The 15,641-nt window shown below is 42.4% G+C and overlaps 1 protein-coding gene across 2 annotated transcripts in view; it reads left to right on the forward strand.

The window, feature by feature from the left end:
- RASGRF2 (Ras protein specific guanine nucleotide releasing factor 2) overlaps positions 1 to 15,641 on the forward strand; it is a 256,768-nt gene that overhangs the window by 191,739 nt on the left and 49,388 nt on the right. For both annotated transcript variants that reach the window (XM_061151929.1, XM_061151930.1), the window contains exon 18: positions 14,430 to 14,536. In XM_061151929.1, the coding sequence (XP_061007912.1) occupies positions 14,430 to 14,536 (107 nt within the window). The remainder of the gene's footprint in view (positions 1 to 14,429; positions 14,537 to 15,641) is intronic.

The raw sequence follows: 15,641 nt of genomic DNA on the forward strand, positions 1-15,641 counted from the left end.
GACCTCCACATCCAGTCCATCCGCAGGTCTTAGCTCCTCCATCTCCAGCAGTTCTTACCATTCCTGCCACAGCCTTTGTCCAAGCCTGTGTGCCCTGGTTTACTGCCTCATTTCTGGTCTCTCCCACTCCATTTTTGCCCACTCCTGTGCATACTACCTAAGGGAGCCAGAGTGACCTGTTCAGAGTGTCAATGAGGTCATGATTCCCTTGCACAGGACCCTCTGGTGGCTTCCCAGTACCCAAGAAGACAGTCCAGCTCTTTCACTTGACTTGAGAGATGCTCAGTGGTCTTGCCTGCTCTCCAACTTCGTCTCCTTTCTCTGGATCCCATATTCGCCGAGCCCCAGCCACACTGGGCTGCTTTCTGGCCCTCCATCAGGCTCAGCTGTCTCATGGCCTCCTCATTCACTGTTCTGCTTGAAATGCTCTTCCCCTGGATCTTCATATGACTGTTTCCTTTTCACTGTTCATGTCCCAGGCTCACCTGTCCCAGTCCCCTCCTTACAGAGGCCTTCCCAACCCAGCCTAACAAACGTTCTCTCTCTTCCTCTGTGTCTCTCTCTCTCTTTCTCCTTCTGTATCTCTGCCTCTCTCTTTGTCTCTCTCTGTCACACACACACACACACACACACACACACACCTATTTACTTCCCACATAGCTCTTCTTTTCAATATCTGAATTTACCTTATTCATTTGTTTATAGATAATATCACTGACATGATTTATTACTTGTTATTTCTGTCTCCCTCCGTACAGCATAAATTCCTGTAAACAGCTAATTAGCTTCCTGTTGTCCACCACTGTACCCCAGTTCCTATGAAAGAGATTGGCACAAAGACTGTCAGTATTTTCTGTCTGATAAAATGGGCTATCTTTGTATTCTGTGGCTTCCACCTTCTCTCCCAAGGTATGTTTCATTTTCTACTGGCAAAATCTATTGTTTTCATCCACTGAAACTTTTTGTGTACAGTCTTATGTTAACATTTGAGAGGGAGAAAAGGGCCTCTTTTTATCCCCTCCACCCCCAGCCATCTCTAAAAATTCTCTGCAGTGGCTTCTAAAGAACAGCTCAGCTCATTCTGTGGCTGTCCCCTCTCCTTGCACACAGAAGTGTCTGCTCCTTTACCACTGTGTACACATTTGATACATCTCCCAGAATCAGAAGCTGTCACTCCTTGCCTCACCCCCTGCCCCCGTGGAAAAGCTTTTCAAAATGTGTGTATAGGCTTCTGTAGAAAGAAATGTAGAAGGATTTGGAAAATGACTATTGTTTGGGTTTGTGGGGAGATGTTGCCTCATGCAAGGACAGGAATGTTGTTCCACATCACGCTGGTGAGCCGCCTGTTATCCGGAAGGGGTAGAAGACAGCCATCAGAGAATTCAGACTAACATACTGAAGAATCATCCTCCTTGTTTTTCAGATAGTTGGTTATGAAATTGGGCCGAAAAGGAAATAATCGGGAAATTTAAAGTTTTGTTCTTTTTGGTTTTTTTTTTTTTTTTGCTCCTTATGTTAACCATTTCTAGAGCATTTACTGTATTTTCCAAGGCCTGGGTAATACTGGTTTTGCTATCAAGAAACTCTGACCATGAGTGTTAGATTTCTTGATTTCCTTTAATAGATTGCCATATTTTGATTTTCAGAGTGGTTCATGTTATTGGCTCCCACAAATCATTATCACCTCTCAGTTTCTAGACTATCTTCTTGCCTCAGCAGTTTTCTTGACAACTTATTTAAATTTGCTTACTTTCCGACTTCACTTCTTACCTACACCTCAAAGGACCCCATTCTGCCTTGGCAGAAGTCACCGTCTCCCTCTGTACTGGCTCTGTTTCCTTGTTGTATCTCTGTGTCAGCACAGAAACTGGTGGCAGCCACAATGGGAGGCCTGGAGCTTCCACAGCAATAAACAAGGGCAGCCAGCACGTCTCATGTCTCAGTGGGAAGAGGCTGGGTTTTAGAATCCAATGACCTCCCCATAAATCCTGGCTTTGCTCTTACCATCTGTGACCTTAGGAAGCTATTAGACTTCTCTGAGCCTCAGTTTCCTCATCTGTAAAGACAAAGAATCTGTTTTATACAATTGTGAGAATTAAAAGAAGTAACACCCAATGGTTCTCAATAAGTTTTGTTTTAAATTTAGTGTATAGCCATTTCTTCAAGAATCTAAACAGCACATATTTTTTAAAAAATCCATGAGAACAGTTCAGCTGACAATCTTAGTCAAGAAAATCTTACTGATTTTCTTGAAAGGTGAAAGCAAAGGGAAGATATTGATTTTGCCATTCTTCATGTATTTTTCATCACAAATGATGATAGTCCTGCTGAACTTCTTTTCCCCATTCTATTATTCAAGGATGTGTTTATTTCAATTAATTGCACTTAGAAAAAAATCTCAGGTTAAACGGAGTAAAGAGAAGAACTTAACAACTCAAAAGATAAGGACACACTTATAGACAATTTTTTAAAAAAATCTCACTAATGCAGAATTTGTTCATTGCCTCATCAATGTCTTGCCCTATAACACCTTTGAGAAATGGCCCTTTCACATTTCTGGCCATGTGCTTTGAGTGGGAGCTACCTCCTCCACACACACACACACACACACACACACACACACACACACACACACACACACACACACACACACACTCATGCACACATACATCTCCCTGCCATCTCTGATACCTCCCCACTATTGCCATAAGGATCAATTTGAGGAAGCCATATGATGCAGTCAATGAAACGCAGAGATATTTTAGAGGATTTCTAGGTTACACATTTCTTTTATCTTTAGTGGAAGCTACCAAAAAGAATGCCTTGTTATCCTCTGGATGCTGTTATATGAGGTATCATGATGATATGATTAGCAAGGCCTTACCCATTTTTGCTACCTGGAAATGAGAGCAGAATAAAAGCCCTAAAGAGAAATAGACATGGACCAGACTAACATGTACCTCTGAATCAAACAGGATCTGAATCTAGAACTATCCCCAGATGTGTAAAATAGCAATTCCCTTTTTACTCTAAGCCAGTTTTGTTGCTGGTGAATTTAAGGTTCTCGCTTTGTTGTGAAAGAATTCAGAGATGAAATGATAGGTAAGAAGTATATTTGTTTGGAGAGAAACACACTCTACAGACAGTGTGGGCCTCATCAAAAGGCAAGAGCGGCCCTGAAATATGGTGTGGTTAGTTTTTATGGGCTGGGTAATTTCATAGGTTAATGAGTGGGAGGATTATTCCAATTATTTGGGGGGAAGGGGCAGAAATTTCCAGGAATTGGACCATCACCCACTTTTTGACCTTTTTTGGTTAGCCTCAGAACAGGTAGGTGTGTCATTTAGCATGCTAATGTATTACAGTATCACAGTAAGTACCTAATGAGGCTCAGGGTCTAGTAGAAGTGAGATCTTCTGCCATCTTGGACACAGTTGGTTCTAACCAGTCTTTGTCACGTCCTTGGGCTATGTCAGTCTTTTAAAGGTTGTGTGCTGCCCCCATCCCTTCTGTTTCAGTTTGAATTGGGTGTTCTGTCACTTTGCTACAAAAGATTGCCAGGGAAGAGACAATTAAAATGGGAGTAATTGAATGTACTGGTATATTACTACACCAAACATCCTACCATATACAAACTAAGGTTCATAATTTCTGTAATTGTAGCTATTATTCTAGATTATCTCTCAAAAATGAGAATGTCAATTTATAGACTGAGTGAATGCGGCTATCATGATGTTCAGCACAGTGTATGTGCAAATCTGCTTGTCTGCATTAGTTTTTTATATTTTTTTTAGTTTACTAGCTCATAAAGCCCCTTCATAACTAGGAAAATATTCTAGACTTGGTTCAGTGGGCAATAGGGAGACATTAGAAGTACTTGGTGCTGGAGCAGTAACAAATTAGAGGGATATTTGCAGTTACTATTGAAGAGACAGTGCCTTGCTCATTGGCAGGGTTTCAAATTACATATCTTTGGTGTTTTACTTGTTTGAAGGCTGTCTTCTCCCCATTTAAAAAACCAGCTCATGAGAGCAGGGGCCATGTCTCTTGTTCACCAGGTGAACATAGATATTATTCACAGGACAATGGACCTGTGAACATAGATATTCAGGACAGGAATATCTATATTTCTACACAGGACCGGGAACATAGGAACCAACATTGATGGGATAACTGAATTGTGGATGAGGAAGAATAGAAGGCAGAGAGAATGGGGAAACAGGAACATGTAGGAGATAAAAAGCTACAACCCATGTGTGAGGTGCCTAGACTCAGGGTTATAGCAGGAGACTAGAGGAGAAATGCATCAGTCTGACAGATGCTACCAAAAAGTTAACAGTGTTTGTTGACTGAATGGGAAAAAACCAAGGAAATACAGAGAGGAGTGAGGTTTCCCGCCCAAGAAGCAGAAACTATGGCTGTTCCATTAGCTCAAAGGAAAGTTGGGATGGGAAGGAGCATGAGAGAAAAAAAAATTTTGATTTTTGGATATTTTTTTTACGAGAGAAGAATGTGTCATTAATATGGAAATGTAAGAAGGATTTCTTTCAAGGAATGAAGGATTTGGGGAAATTATGGAACTAAAGGTGTCAGGTTGGAATATGTAGAAAAACCGTGGGAGAGAATTATGTTCCCGAAGGAGTGAGAACTGGTTGGAGTCAGCTTGAGAGAACAGACCAGAAACGGAGGAGGAGTATCCTCTGCTTGTTCCTTCAGACTTGTTTCAGAGTAAAGAACAGATTTAGTTTTCTAGAATTTCTGGGAAATTAATGCAGGCAGTTTAAACATTATACTCATAATCAAACTGTCCATATTAGTCACTTTCAGACTTTTATTGCAACCCACTCTTAAGAAATACAGTTTACATTTTGACCCACACATGCACACACACACAATTGGTACAAAATTTTCTCTGAAGAATACACACTCTCACTATATACAGTCTGCCCAGTTTTCATCTATTTCATTGTTTAAAGCTGGTAACAACCCACTAAATTGATCTCACTCCCCATTAATAGATCATGTCTGGAAGTTTTAAAAGCCCTGGTGTATGTGATAGTCACATAAGAAATGTAATGAATTTGATGAAAGAATACATTTTGAGAAAATTGAAATTCTGGTTAGATAAAAGTTTTTGTTTAATATCCATTATCATATAAAACTCTATATTGGTGTTATGTTCTTATAGCTCTTCAAAATTTAGAAAGAATTAGAAGGAAAGCACTTACTTTTCCAAAGCGTTCAAATAGCTTCTTATCTTGGAGCTTTAATAGTATTTACCAACTTTTAAATAAAATTTAAAGTCTGAACTTCGGATGCAGGCTATGAGGTGTAATTAAAAGCACTCTGGATTTAGAAATGGACAGACCTGGGCTCAAGCCCTGGGTCGGCCACTTATTTTATTGTTTATTTATTTATTTGTTTCTGGCTGCTCTGCATCTTCCTTGCTGCACACTGGCTCTCTCTAGCTTTGGTGTGCGGGCCTCTCCTGGCAGTGGTTTTTCTTATTGCAGAACATAGGCTGTAGGACACGCAGGCTTCAGTAGTTGCAGCTCACAGACTCCAGAGGTCAGGCTGAGTAGTGGTGGCCTACGGGCTTATTGGCTCCACAGCTTGTGGGGTCCTCCCAGACCAGGGATCGAACTGGCATCCTCTGCATCTCGAGGTGGATTCTTAACCACTGGACCAACCGCCAGGGAAGCCCCTGCACTTGTTAACCCTGTGACCTTTGCCAAATTTCTTAACCTCTCTGGATTCCTCTTTCTTCGTCTGTAAGTGGGGAAAGCAACACTTAGCCTCCTCAGTTGCTGTTGTTGCTGAAGAATCCTTGTTGACCACATCGCTTACAGGGCTTCCCTGGTGGCTCGGCTGGTAAAGAATCCACCTGCAATGCGGGAGACCTGGGTTCGATCTCTGGGTCGGGAAGATCCCCTGGAGAAGGAAAAGGCTACCCAACCCAGTATTCTGGCCTGGAGAATTCCATGGACTGTATAGGCAATGGGGTCACAAAGAGTTGGATGTGACTGAATGACTTTCACACACACACAGTACTTATGGCCCAATACTTGTTACTTGGTAGGCATGCAATAAATGGCAATTGTTTCTATTACAAGGGCTAAAGTACAGACAACTTGTAAGACTTTTAGCACAGTGCCTGGCATAAGGCAGCAATAAATATGGATGATCTTTCTATGCCAACAACCAAAAAGTAGAAATACAGTAGTAAGCCAAGTATGTAGAAATGTACAAACCAATTATATGATTTTATATTACATATAATTTTTAAAGAAAGGTATTTACTGGATAAAGTAAAGCACATGGATAACATTGATGTTATTGGAGAGATTGAGTCTCATCTGTATAATGTGAGAAATTATTCACCACTGTTGTGGCATTTTTCTTAATTCCTCCACCGATGTAATCATTAAAGTGATCTCAATGCATTCATTCAATAAACCTAAGTTTATTAAGACCTACAATGCCAGGTACTGGGGATAAAAACACAATAAGAAACAGTTTCTAGAAGTGTGGTTAAAATAAACAATAGTTAGCATTTACTTTTGCTCCCAGGCACCACATCCCCATGGACCACGGACATCAACACTACCTCTGTATTTTTTGGGTCTTCCTGATTGTACTCTGACGTTCCACGCCACGTCAGAGGATGGCTTACAGATGCTCTGTTGGTCTTCACAACAGCTCCGTGGTCTACTTCTTGATGATCGGCTTTTCAGGTTAAAATACCTACCATGTTCAAGAATTTCTTGTTTTTTGTCAATTTGTCCTCAGGCAACCTCAGGGTAGCTCTAACTGAACAAGCCCGTAATCCACCTACATGTCATCTTACCTCCATCTCACCGTTATTTTACTTGCCTCTTAAAAAGTAGGCAGTGAAAGTTCACTGAGCATCACATCATTTGAAGGAAAATAATGAAAGTTTTCCTGCTTTCCTATATTTTAAAATGTCCTTGCATCCCTCCTCACCATGTTTACTGTCTGCCTGCTTGTGATAGATTTCATATCCATAGTCATCATAGTAACACGGTGGGAAAATGCCCTTAATTCAGACACATAGCATCTGCAGACACTTTCTGGTAGTTTTCATTGGGAGGGATGCAGTTTTTGTTAAGAAAAATAAGTGCTGAGTGCCTGTGTGCAAAACTGAAGGGCCTACAAAGATGCTTGAAATAAAATCCCTTCACCAGGGAATGTATAGTTTAATGAGAGAGATGTCACATGTACCACCTGCTGTAAGGGAGAGGATGACTCCCGAGGTGTCTGGGGGAAGGAAAGTTGAATCTCATTCTTAACTTCACATACACGGTGATTTGCTTCTTACCACTTTTCTAGATGACTTTTGTTGCCCAAATTAGCCCATCTGACCAGTGCCTACAACTGAAAAAAAACCCATGCATGAACTGGAAAGACAGGAATCTCATGGTGGCAGTATTTCACACGTGTGATGTTAGTAAAATAAAACCTCCTGGCATCGGTAGAGTTTGGTCGGGCTGTCACACTTGACAAGGGAAAGATGTGTAAAACTCCACAAAGAGTTTCTGTTTGGTTTTACAAAAAGTGGCTTAAGAACCCCTCGGGGGTGGATCCATGACTATAGTATGGGTTGGCTTCTACACAGGTATCGCCACCAATTGGCTGTGTGGTTCACGTTTCAATTTGGAAATAAATTTTGCTCAAGCAGCCCCCAGCTTGTACGGTGGCTTACAATAAGGAGGAAGTCTGGCAAATTGCAGGAAATGGTTGCTCTGATCAAAGAGCTTTAAAGTCTGTGAAAAATGGGCAGCTTTCATTGCTTCATCAACAGATGGACATCTTTGATCTTAGAAGTACTCTTATCAATTCTGTTTAAACTGCCAATTTAGAAATTCCTGACACCAGATACATGAACCATCTCTTTGAGGGGATATCTCTAGTAAATCCTGAAAGTCAAGTTTTATTAGTGGAGCTACAGCTGACTCATGAACTGAAATTGCCTTAACTGGACTCTTACGTGCTAAGTTGATTCATGTGATCTTGATGTAATTTTGCACATGGGTTCATGCTCCTGATCAGAGCACCTATCTCCCCTCTTTCCTGTTTTCTACCTCTTTAGCTCTTTGTATTGCAGCTGGTTAGGGCTTTCCTGATGGCTTAGCGGGTAAAGAATCCGCCTGCAATGCAGGATGATACAGGTTTGATTCCTGGGTTGGGAAGACTCCCTGGAGGAGGAAATGACTAACCCACTCCAATATTCTTTCCCTAGAAAATTCCATGGGCAGATGAACCTGATGGGCTGCCATCCATGAGTTGCAAATTTTTAGATCTCTTTAGAGTTTGCTCCTTTCTTTATTTAACTGGGTCTAACCTGTGTTTATTTATATTTTTCTATCCATGTTTTGGGCTTCCCTTATAGTTCATACAGGTAAAGAATCCACCTGCAATGCAGGAGACCCAGATTTGATCTCTGGGTTAGGAAGATTCCCCTGGAGAAGAGAAAGGCTACCCACTCCTGTATTCTTACCTGAAGAATTCTATGGACAGAGAAGCCTGGCAGGCTATAGTCCATAGGGTGGGAAAGAGTCGGACATGACTGAGTGACTAACAAATTCATGTTTTAAATTTTAACCTGTCTATTTTTCAGCAATAATTGAAAGAATAATTCTGTTAATTTGAAGACATTTTATGTGGATCTTATAAAACTTAAAGTATTTTAAATTCTTTTCACATGTTTTTAGTTCACACTTTTATATCTTTAGTCTTTATAAGCATCCTAATTTAGGATATTTGAAATTTTTGGTAGTGGTGGAGGGGTGGGATGAGGTGGGGAGTTCCTGATCCCTGTGTCTGTGGACCCTCGTTTATGGTGGATGGCTTATTTGTTTTGTGCTTTGGGATTGTGAGTTTTTCTTAAGGGTCTTTCTTGTTGGTCATCCAGTTTAGGCTGAGGGTAAGCTCATGTCTCTCTGGAGAGGTTTTGTGTATGCTTTTGTCAGGGCACCGGAGTTATCACTGGCCATGGCCACCTGGTAATGGTTTATTCTGGGCTTTAAACCTACATGAGGTGGGCCTGTGGTTATCCATTCTCGGCAGGGAGTAGTTCACCCCCACTGAGATCCAGGCCAAGATAGTCAACTTTCTTAACTACCTCCTTGTGCAGGCTGGAGAATTTCTTTTCCTAATCCTCTCTCTAGGGCAGAGGGGGTGGTCTGATGAGAATTCCAGCTTTATGTGGGAGTCTCAGTTCTAATTCTGTCACCCACACTTCCTGAAGGCCCTGGGACTTCTTCTCTTGAGTCACGTGGATTTACAATCCACATCTCCTGTTACCAAGGCTGGTAACCTACTCTCTTCTCAAAGCAGTAGTTCAGAGACTTAGTTCTTATTTTCAAGTCTCTCTGTGTTTGACTCTGGAAAATTTCTTATCTTCTTGAGAACTCAGCTATGCATTTAAAAAGATATTATGTTTTCCCCAGAATTTCTAAGATTTTAATAGCAAAAAGTTAAAAAAAAAATATCTCTTTTGCCAGAGCACATCACCATCCTCTGACGGTGTCTTCTAGTGGATGGAAGATGCCCGTCCACATTCAAAGAGGTATATGGAGAAGGGACCTGTGCCTTTTAGGAGTGCATGTGCTTTTTGGTCTAACTCATTTGTAGACTTGAGAACTGTTCATTCAGTCTTTCTTTCATCACCCTTACCTTTATAGCACATTCAATAAATACTGAGTTCCTACGGTACAAGCTTGCATTAATTTATTCAGCAAGCATATATTGTGTCTAGCATCTGCTACATGCCAGATATGTGCTCATGCTCAGCAAAAACATACCTGACCACTGTCTTCATGGAGAGCTCAAATACTGATCAGATAATCACATGGATAAAATGTGTAAAATTGCAAATGCAGCCAGTGTCAGGAAATAAATGTGCATGTTGCTGTGAGATGTGCAATGAGGGATTTACCAAGTTCAGGCCAGGAAGGGCTTATTTGGGGATGTGAAGGCAAGAATACACAGAAGAACTATACAAAAAAGATCTTCACGACCCAGATAATCATGATGATGTGCTCACTCACCTAGAGCCAGACATCCTGCAATGTGAAGTCAAGTGGGCCTTAGGAAGCATCACTACAAACAAAGCTAGTGGAGGTAATGGAATTCCAGTTGAGCTATTTCAAATCCTGAAAGATGGTGCTGTGAAAGTGCTGCACTCAACATGTCAGGAAATTGGGAAAACTCAGCAGTGGCATTTTCATTCCGATCCCTAAGAAAGGCAATGCCAAAGAATGCTCAAACTACTGCACAATTGCACTCATCTCACACGCTAGTAAAGTAATGCTCAAAATTCTCCAAGCCAGGCTTCAACAATATGTTAACCGTGAACTTCCAGATGTTCAAGCTGGTTTTAGATAAGGCAGAGGAACCAGAGACCAAATTGCTAACGTCTGCTGGATCATCAAAAAAGCAAGAGAGTTCCAAAAAAATATCTATTTCTGCTTTATTGACTATGCCAAAGCCTTTGACTGTGTGGTTCACAATAAACTGTGGAAAATTCTTAAAGAGATAGGAATACCAGACCACCTGACCTGCCTCTTGAGAAATCCGTATGCAGGTCAGGAAGCAACAGTTAGGACTGGACATGGAACAACAGACTGGTTCCAAACAGGAAAAGGAGTACGTTAAGGCTGTATATTGTCACCGTGCTTATTTAACTTATATGCAGAGTACATCATGAGAAACGCTGGGCTGGAAGAAGCACAAGCTGGAGTCAAGATTGCCCAGCGAAATATCAATAACCTCACATATGCAGACAACACCACCCTTATGGCAGAAAGTGAAGAGGAACTAAAAAGCCTCTTGATGATAGTGAAGGAAGAGAGCGAAAAAGTTGGCTTAAAGCTTAACATTCAGAAAACTAAGATCATGGCATCTGGTCCCATCACTTCATGGGAAATAGATGGGGAAACAGTGGAAACAGTGTCAGACTTTATTTTGGGGGGCTCCAAAATCACTGCAGATTGTGATTGCAGCCATGAAATTAAAAGATGCTTACTCCTTGGAAGGAAAGTTATGACCAACCTAGGTAGTATATTTAAAAGCAGAGACATTACTTTGCCAACAAAGATCCATCTGGTCAAGGCTATGGTTTTTCCAGTAGTCATGTATGGGTGTGCGAGTTGGACTGTGAAGAAAGCTGAGCACCGAAGAATTGATGCTTTTGAACTATGGTATTAGAGAAGACTCTTGAGAGTCTCTTGGACTGCAAGAAGATCCAACCCATCCATCCTAAAGGAGATCAGTCCTGGGTGTTCATTGGAAGGACTGATGTTGAAGCTGAAATGCCAGTACTTTGGCTACCTCATGCGAAGAGTTGACTCATTAGAAAAGACCCTGATGCTGGGAGCGATTGGGGGCAGGAGGAGAAGGGGACGACAGAGGATGAGATGGTTGGATGGCATCACCGATTCGATGGGCATGGGTTTGGGTAGACTCTGGGAGTTGGTGATGGATAGGGAGGCCTGGCGGGCTGCGATTCATGGGGTCACAAAGAGTTGGACACAACTGAGCAACTGAACTGAATTGAACTACTCCTTGGAAGGAAAGTTATGACTAACCTAGACAGCATATTAAAAAGCAGAGACATTACTTTGCCAACAAAGGTCCATCTAGTCAAGGCTATGGTTTTTCCAGTGGTCATGTATGGATGTGAGAGCTGGAGTATAAAGAAAGCTGAGCACCAAAGAATTGATGCTTTTGAACTGTGGTGTTGGAGAAGACTCTTGAGAGTCCCTTGGGCTGCAAGGAGATCCAACCAGTCCATCCTAAAGGTAATCAGTCCTGAGTGTTCATTGGAAAGAATGATGTTGAAGCTGAAACTCCAGTACTTTGGATACCTGATGTGGAGAACTGACTCATCTGAAGAGACCCTGATGCTGGGAAAGATTGAAGGTGGGAGGAGAAGGGAGTGACAGAGGATGAGGTGGTTGGATGGCATCACCGACTCAATGGACATGAGTTTGAGTAGACTCTGGGAGTTGGTGATGGACAGGGAGGCCTGGCGTGCTGCAGTCCATGGGGTCGCAAAGAGTCAGACAAGACTGAGTGACTGAACTGAACTGAAATGAAGTGAGAAAGAGTGGCTTTCACTGAGTGAAAAGCGGAGTGATATGGTGATATGGTGCAGCATGTACAGAGACTCTGGGGTGAGGATGAAGGACTGAAAGAAGGGTGGTTAATTGGAAGAGGAAATCGTGAAAAATATACGGTCTCAGAAAAGGCTAAAAGGGAGCTAAGAGCCGAACCATGGAAGACGTTGAAGCCTGTGTTAAGGAGTTTTTTGTTTATCCCACGAGTCATTAAGGGCTTTAAACTGGGGTATGGCACATCTAATTTGCCCTTTGGCAGATCTTTCTGACTTCAGAAAAGAGAACAAATTTGAGGAGGCAGAAGTGACAATGAGGCTAGTTAGGAGGCTATTGTCAGTAGACTGAATAAGAATTGCCAGAGCTCAATGCCAGTTTTGGCTTTGTAAATACAAAGACATGGACAGATTTGAGATTTATTTAGCAGGTATAATTATCAGTGAGAAGCAGAGAGATGGGCCAAGAACTATTCCAAAGTTCCAGGCTTGCATAACTGGATGGCTGGTGGTGGTCCCTTACTGAGATGGGGAACACCAGAAGAGAATAAGGTTTGATGGAAAGGCCAGGGGGTTTCCTTTTGCATGCATTGAGTTTGAGATTTTTGAAACATCTAAGAGGAAAATATCAAGAGGCCGTTGGATACATGGGTCCAGAGACCAGGGAAGAACACTGGGGATGTAATTATGTGAGTAATTTTTTATAGGTGATCATTAGATGAGATTCCCTGTGAAGAGATGACAGGGTGTTGTTCAGTTGCCAAGCTGTGTCTGAGTCTCTTTGACTCCATGGACTGCAGCACGCCAGGCCTCCCTGTCTCTCACCATCTCCTGGAGCTTGCCCAAGTTCATGTCCATTGAATCGGTTATAGAACTATGGAGGTTACTGGTGAGTTTAGTGGGGGCTGTTTTGGTGGTAAGATGGGGTAAGAAGCTAGGAGCAGGATGTAGAGCGAGTAGGAGATGAAATGAAATCCGTGAATGTAGACAACTTTTAAGTTTCCCAGTGAAGTTATGTGAGATTTGAATTTTCTTTTTTTTTTTAAATAATGGAAGTTATTTATTTGTTTTTATGTTTTTGGCCATACCACATGGCATGTTGGATCCCGGTTCCCTGACCAGGAATCAAACTCATGCGCACTGCAGTGGGAACACAGATTCTTAACCACTGGACCACCAGGGAAGTCCCCTTGAATTCATTTTTAAAGGAAACAAGTCACTTAGTTATAATGGGAAAGCAAAATCTTTTAAAATAGAGAATCAGTAGAAATATTAGTTTCTTGATAGTGAACAGGTGGCCAAGATAGAAACATAGGCTGACACAGAGATGAAGACTCTGCCCCAAGACAGAGTTGTAATACTAACTAACATTTATTGCACTCTCTCTATTTTCCCAACTGCCACTCTAAATGCTTAACTGACTTAATCTCCAAAAAGTCTCTGCGGTTGATACCCTCATTCCATTCAGGACATGAGGAAGCTAATCAGCAGAGAGGAGCTGTAACTTACATTGTAGGAGGACAGGGATTTGAACCCAGACAGTCTGGCCGTGGAGTTCATGTCCTTGCGTGCTTGCGTGCTAAGTCGCTTCAGTCGTGTTCAGCTCTGTGCAACCCTATAGGCTGTAGCCCACCAGGCTCCTCTGTCCATGGGATTCTCCAGGCAAGAATACTGGAATGGGTTGCCATGCCCTCCTCTGAGGGATTTTCCTGACTCAGGGATCGAACCCAAGTCTCCTACGTCTCATGCGTTGGCAGGTGGATTCTTTACCCCTAGCGCCACCTGGGAAGCTTCCTCATGTTCTTAACCACCTTGCTATTCTGCTTCTCATTATGTGACTGCACATATTTATATGAGTGAGTATTTATATCATCTGTGAGCCAAGGTATGAGCTTATCCATCTGCAAATATTGAAAATATCTGTGGTTACATGACTCTGGAGCAAAAGTATAAACTAATGTTGGCTCAGATACTTTGTTAAAACTCCTTCTTGGCTTTTTGTTATACAACAGGATGGGTATAAATGGAAATTTCACTAGACCGTTTGTGGCGTTAATCAGTGGCCATTAATAAATATGTGCACATTATTCATTTAATTGTACCTGTAACTATGTCGTGGCCTCTGAGGGCATCATAGGTAAGTAAGCAGAATCCATGACCAGCTGAAGCCACTTACTCCTCTGCCAAGACGTGTCATTTGTGAGTGTCATTAAGCAGTATCCCAAAATAAGTGACCTTTTCCAGGTCCCTGGGGATTGGCTTTAACTACAACATGTGTGTTTCTTTTCCTCCCAAGGATTTAACAACTCTGAGAGAACATGCGACAAAGAATTTATTATACGTAGAACAGCCACCAATCGAGTGCTGAACGTTCTCCGTCACTGGGTCTCAAAGCACGCACAGGTAATTCAGTAGCCTTGATAATTACTTTCAAGGATTTTTTAAAACACCAGCTTTAAAAATTACTAACAATACCTCCTGATGCTTTCAAGTTAGAGTTTGAACCTTGGAAATAGAGCATATTGAAGGGAAGAAACTCGAAGGTGGGCCTACAGGTCAAAGCAAGCAAATGTGTGCCGCCACCATCCAGTGGTTGAGTTCTTCCAAGGGCAGGACACAGCAAGTGAGGCAGGACTCCCCGTCCTCTCATCTCTGAGGAGCAGCACCCACTGTGGGTGCCGGGGCTGTGGCAGGACCACTGTCCTCTGCCACCTGGGAGCTCTGTTCACAGGGCCCTCTCTGTAAATGCAGTTGAGTCAGCTGGGGTGGTACCTCATGGGGGTAAATAGCAGGTGCCCCTGGAAGCAAGCAGCCTTCTGATACCAGACACGGGGGTGTTTCCTCGGCCTGATTCAGAAGACACTTTTGCCTTCACACCCTTTGATGTTTTGTTTCTAGTACAGTTGACTCTTAGTTGAGGCATGTGGGATCTAGTTCCCGGACCAGGGATTGAACCCAGGCCCCCTACATTTGGCGTATGAAGTCTTAGCCACTGGACCTCCAGGGAAGTCCCAGCTCTTGAACAATGTGGTGGTTAGGAGCACCAGTCCTCTATGCAGTGTAAAACTTGTGTATAGCTTACATCTGGCCCTCTGCACCCGTGGTCCTGTGATGTATGTGGTTCCTCCACATCCAGTGATTCAACCAACCTCAGACTGTGCAGTGTGGTTGTGCTTACTATTGAAACAGTCCACATACAAGTGGACTCACACAGTTCGAATCTGTGTTTCTCAAGAGTCTACTGTATTCTGTTTTTAAATTGCATCATGCAGACAGGACACCTGTTTGTGTGTATTCAGCGCAAGTTTATAGACTTTGTATTCATTTCACCATTTCACAAAATAAAGCAAGGGCCCCCTTTGCCTCATTGATTCAGGGCATGAATTGTGCCAAACAGTGTCCCCACTGCCCAATAAGTGGTGGGCCTTCCTGACACAGGCTGGCTAGCACCCTGCAAGGGGAGTTGTAGAGAGAGAAGGGGGCCCTTCATGGCTCAGATCAGAACGTG

Source organism: Dama dama, chromosome 9 (genome assembly GCF_033118175.1).
Source record: "Dama dama isolate Ldn47 chromosome 9, ASM3311817v1, whole genome shotgun sequence".
Lineage (NCBI taxonomy): Eukaryota > Metazoa > Chordata > Mammalia > Artiodactyla > Cervidae > Dama > Dama dama.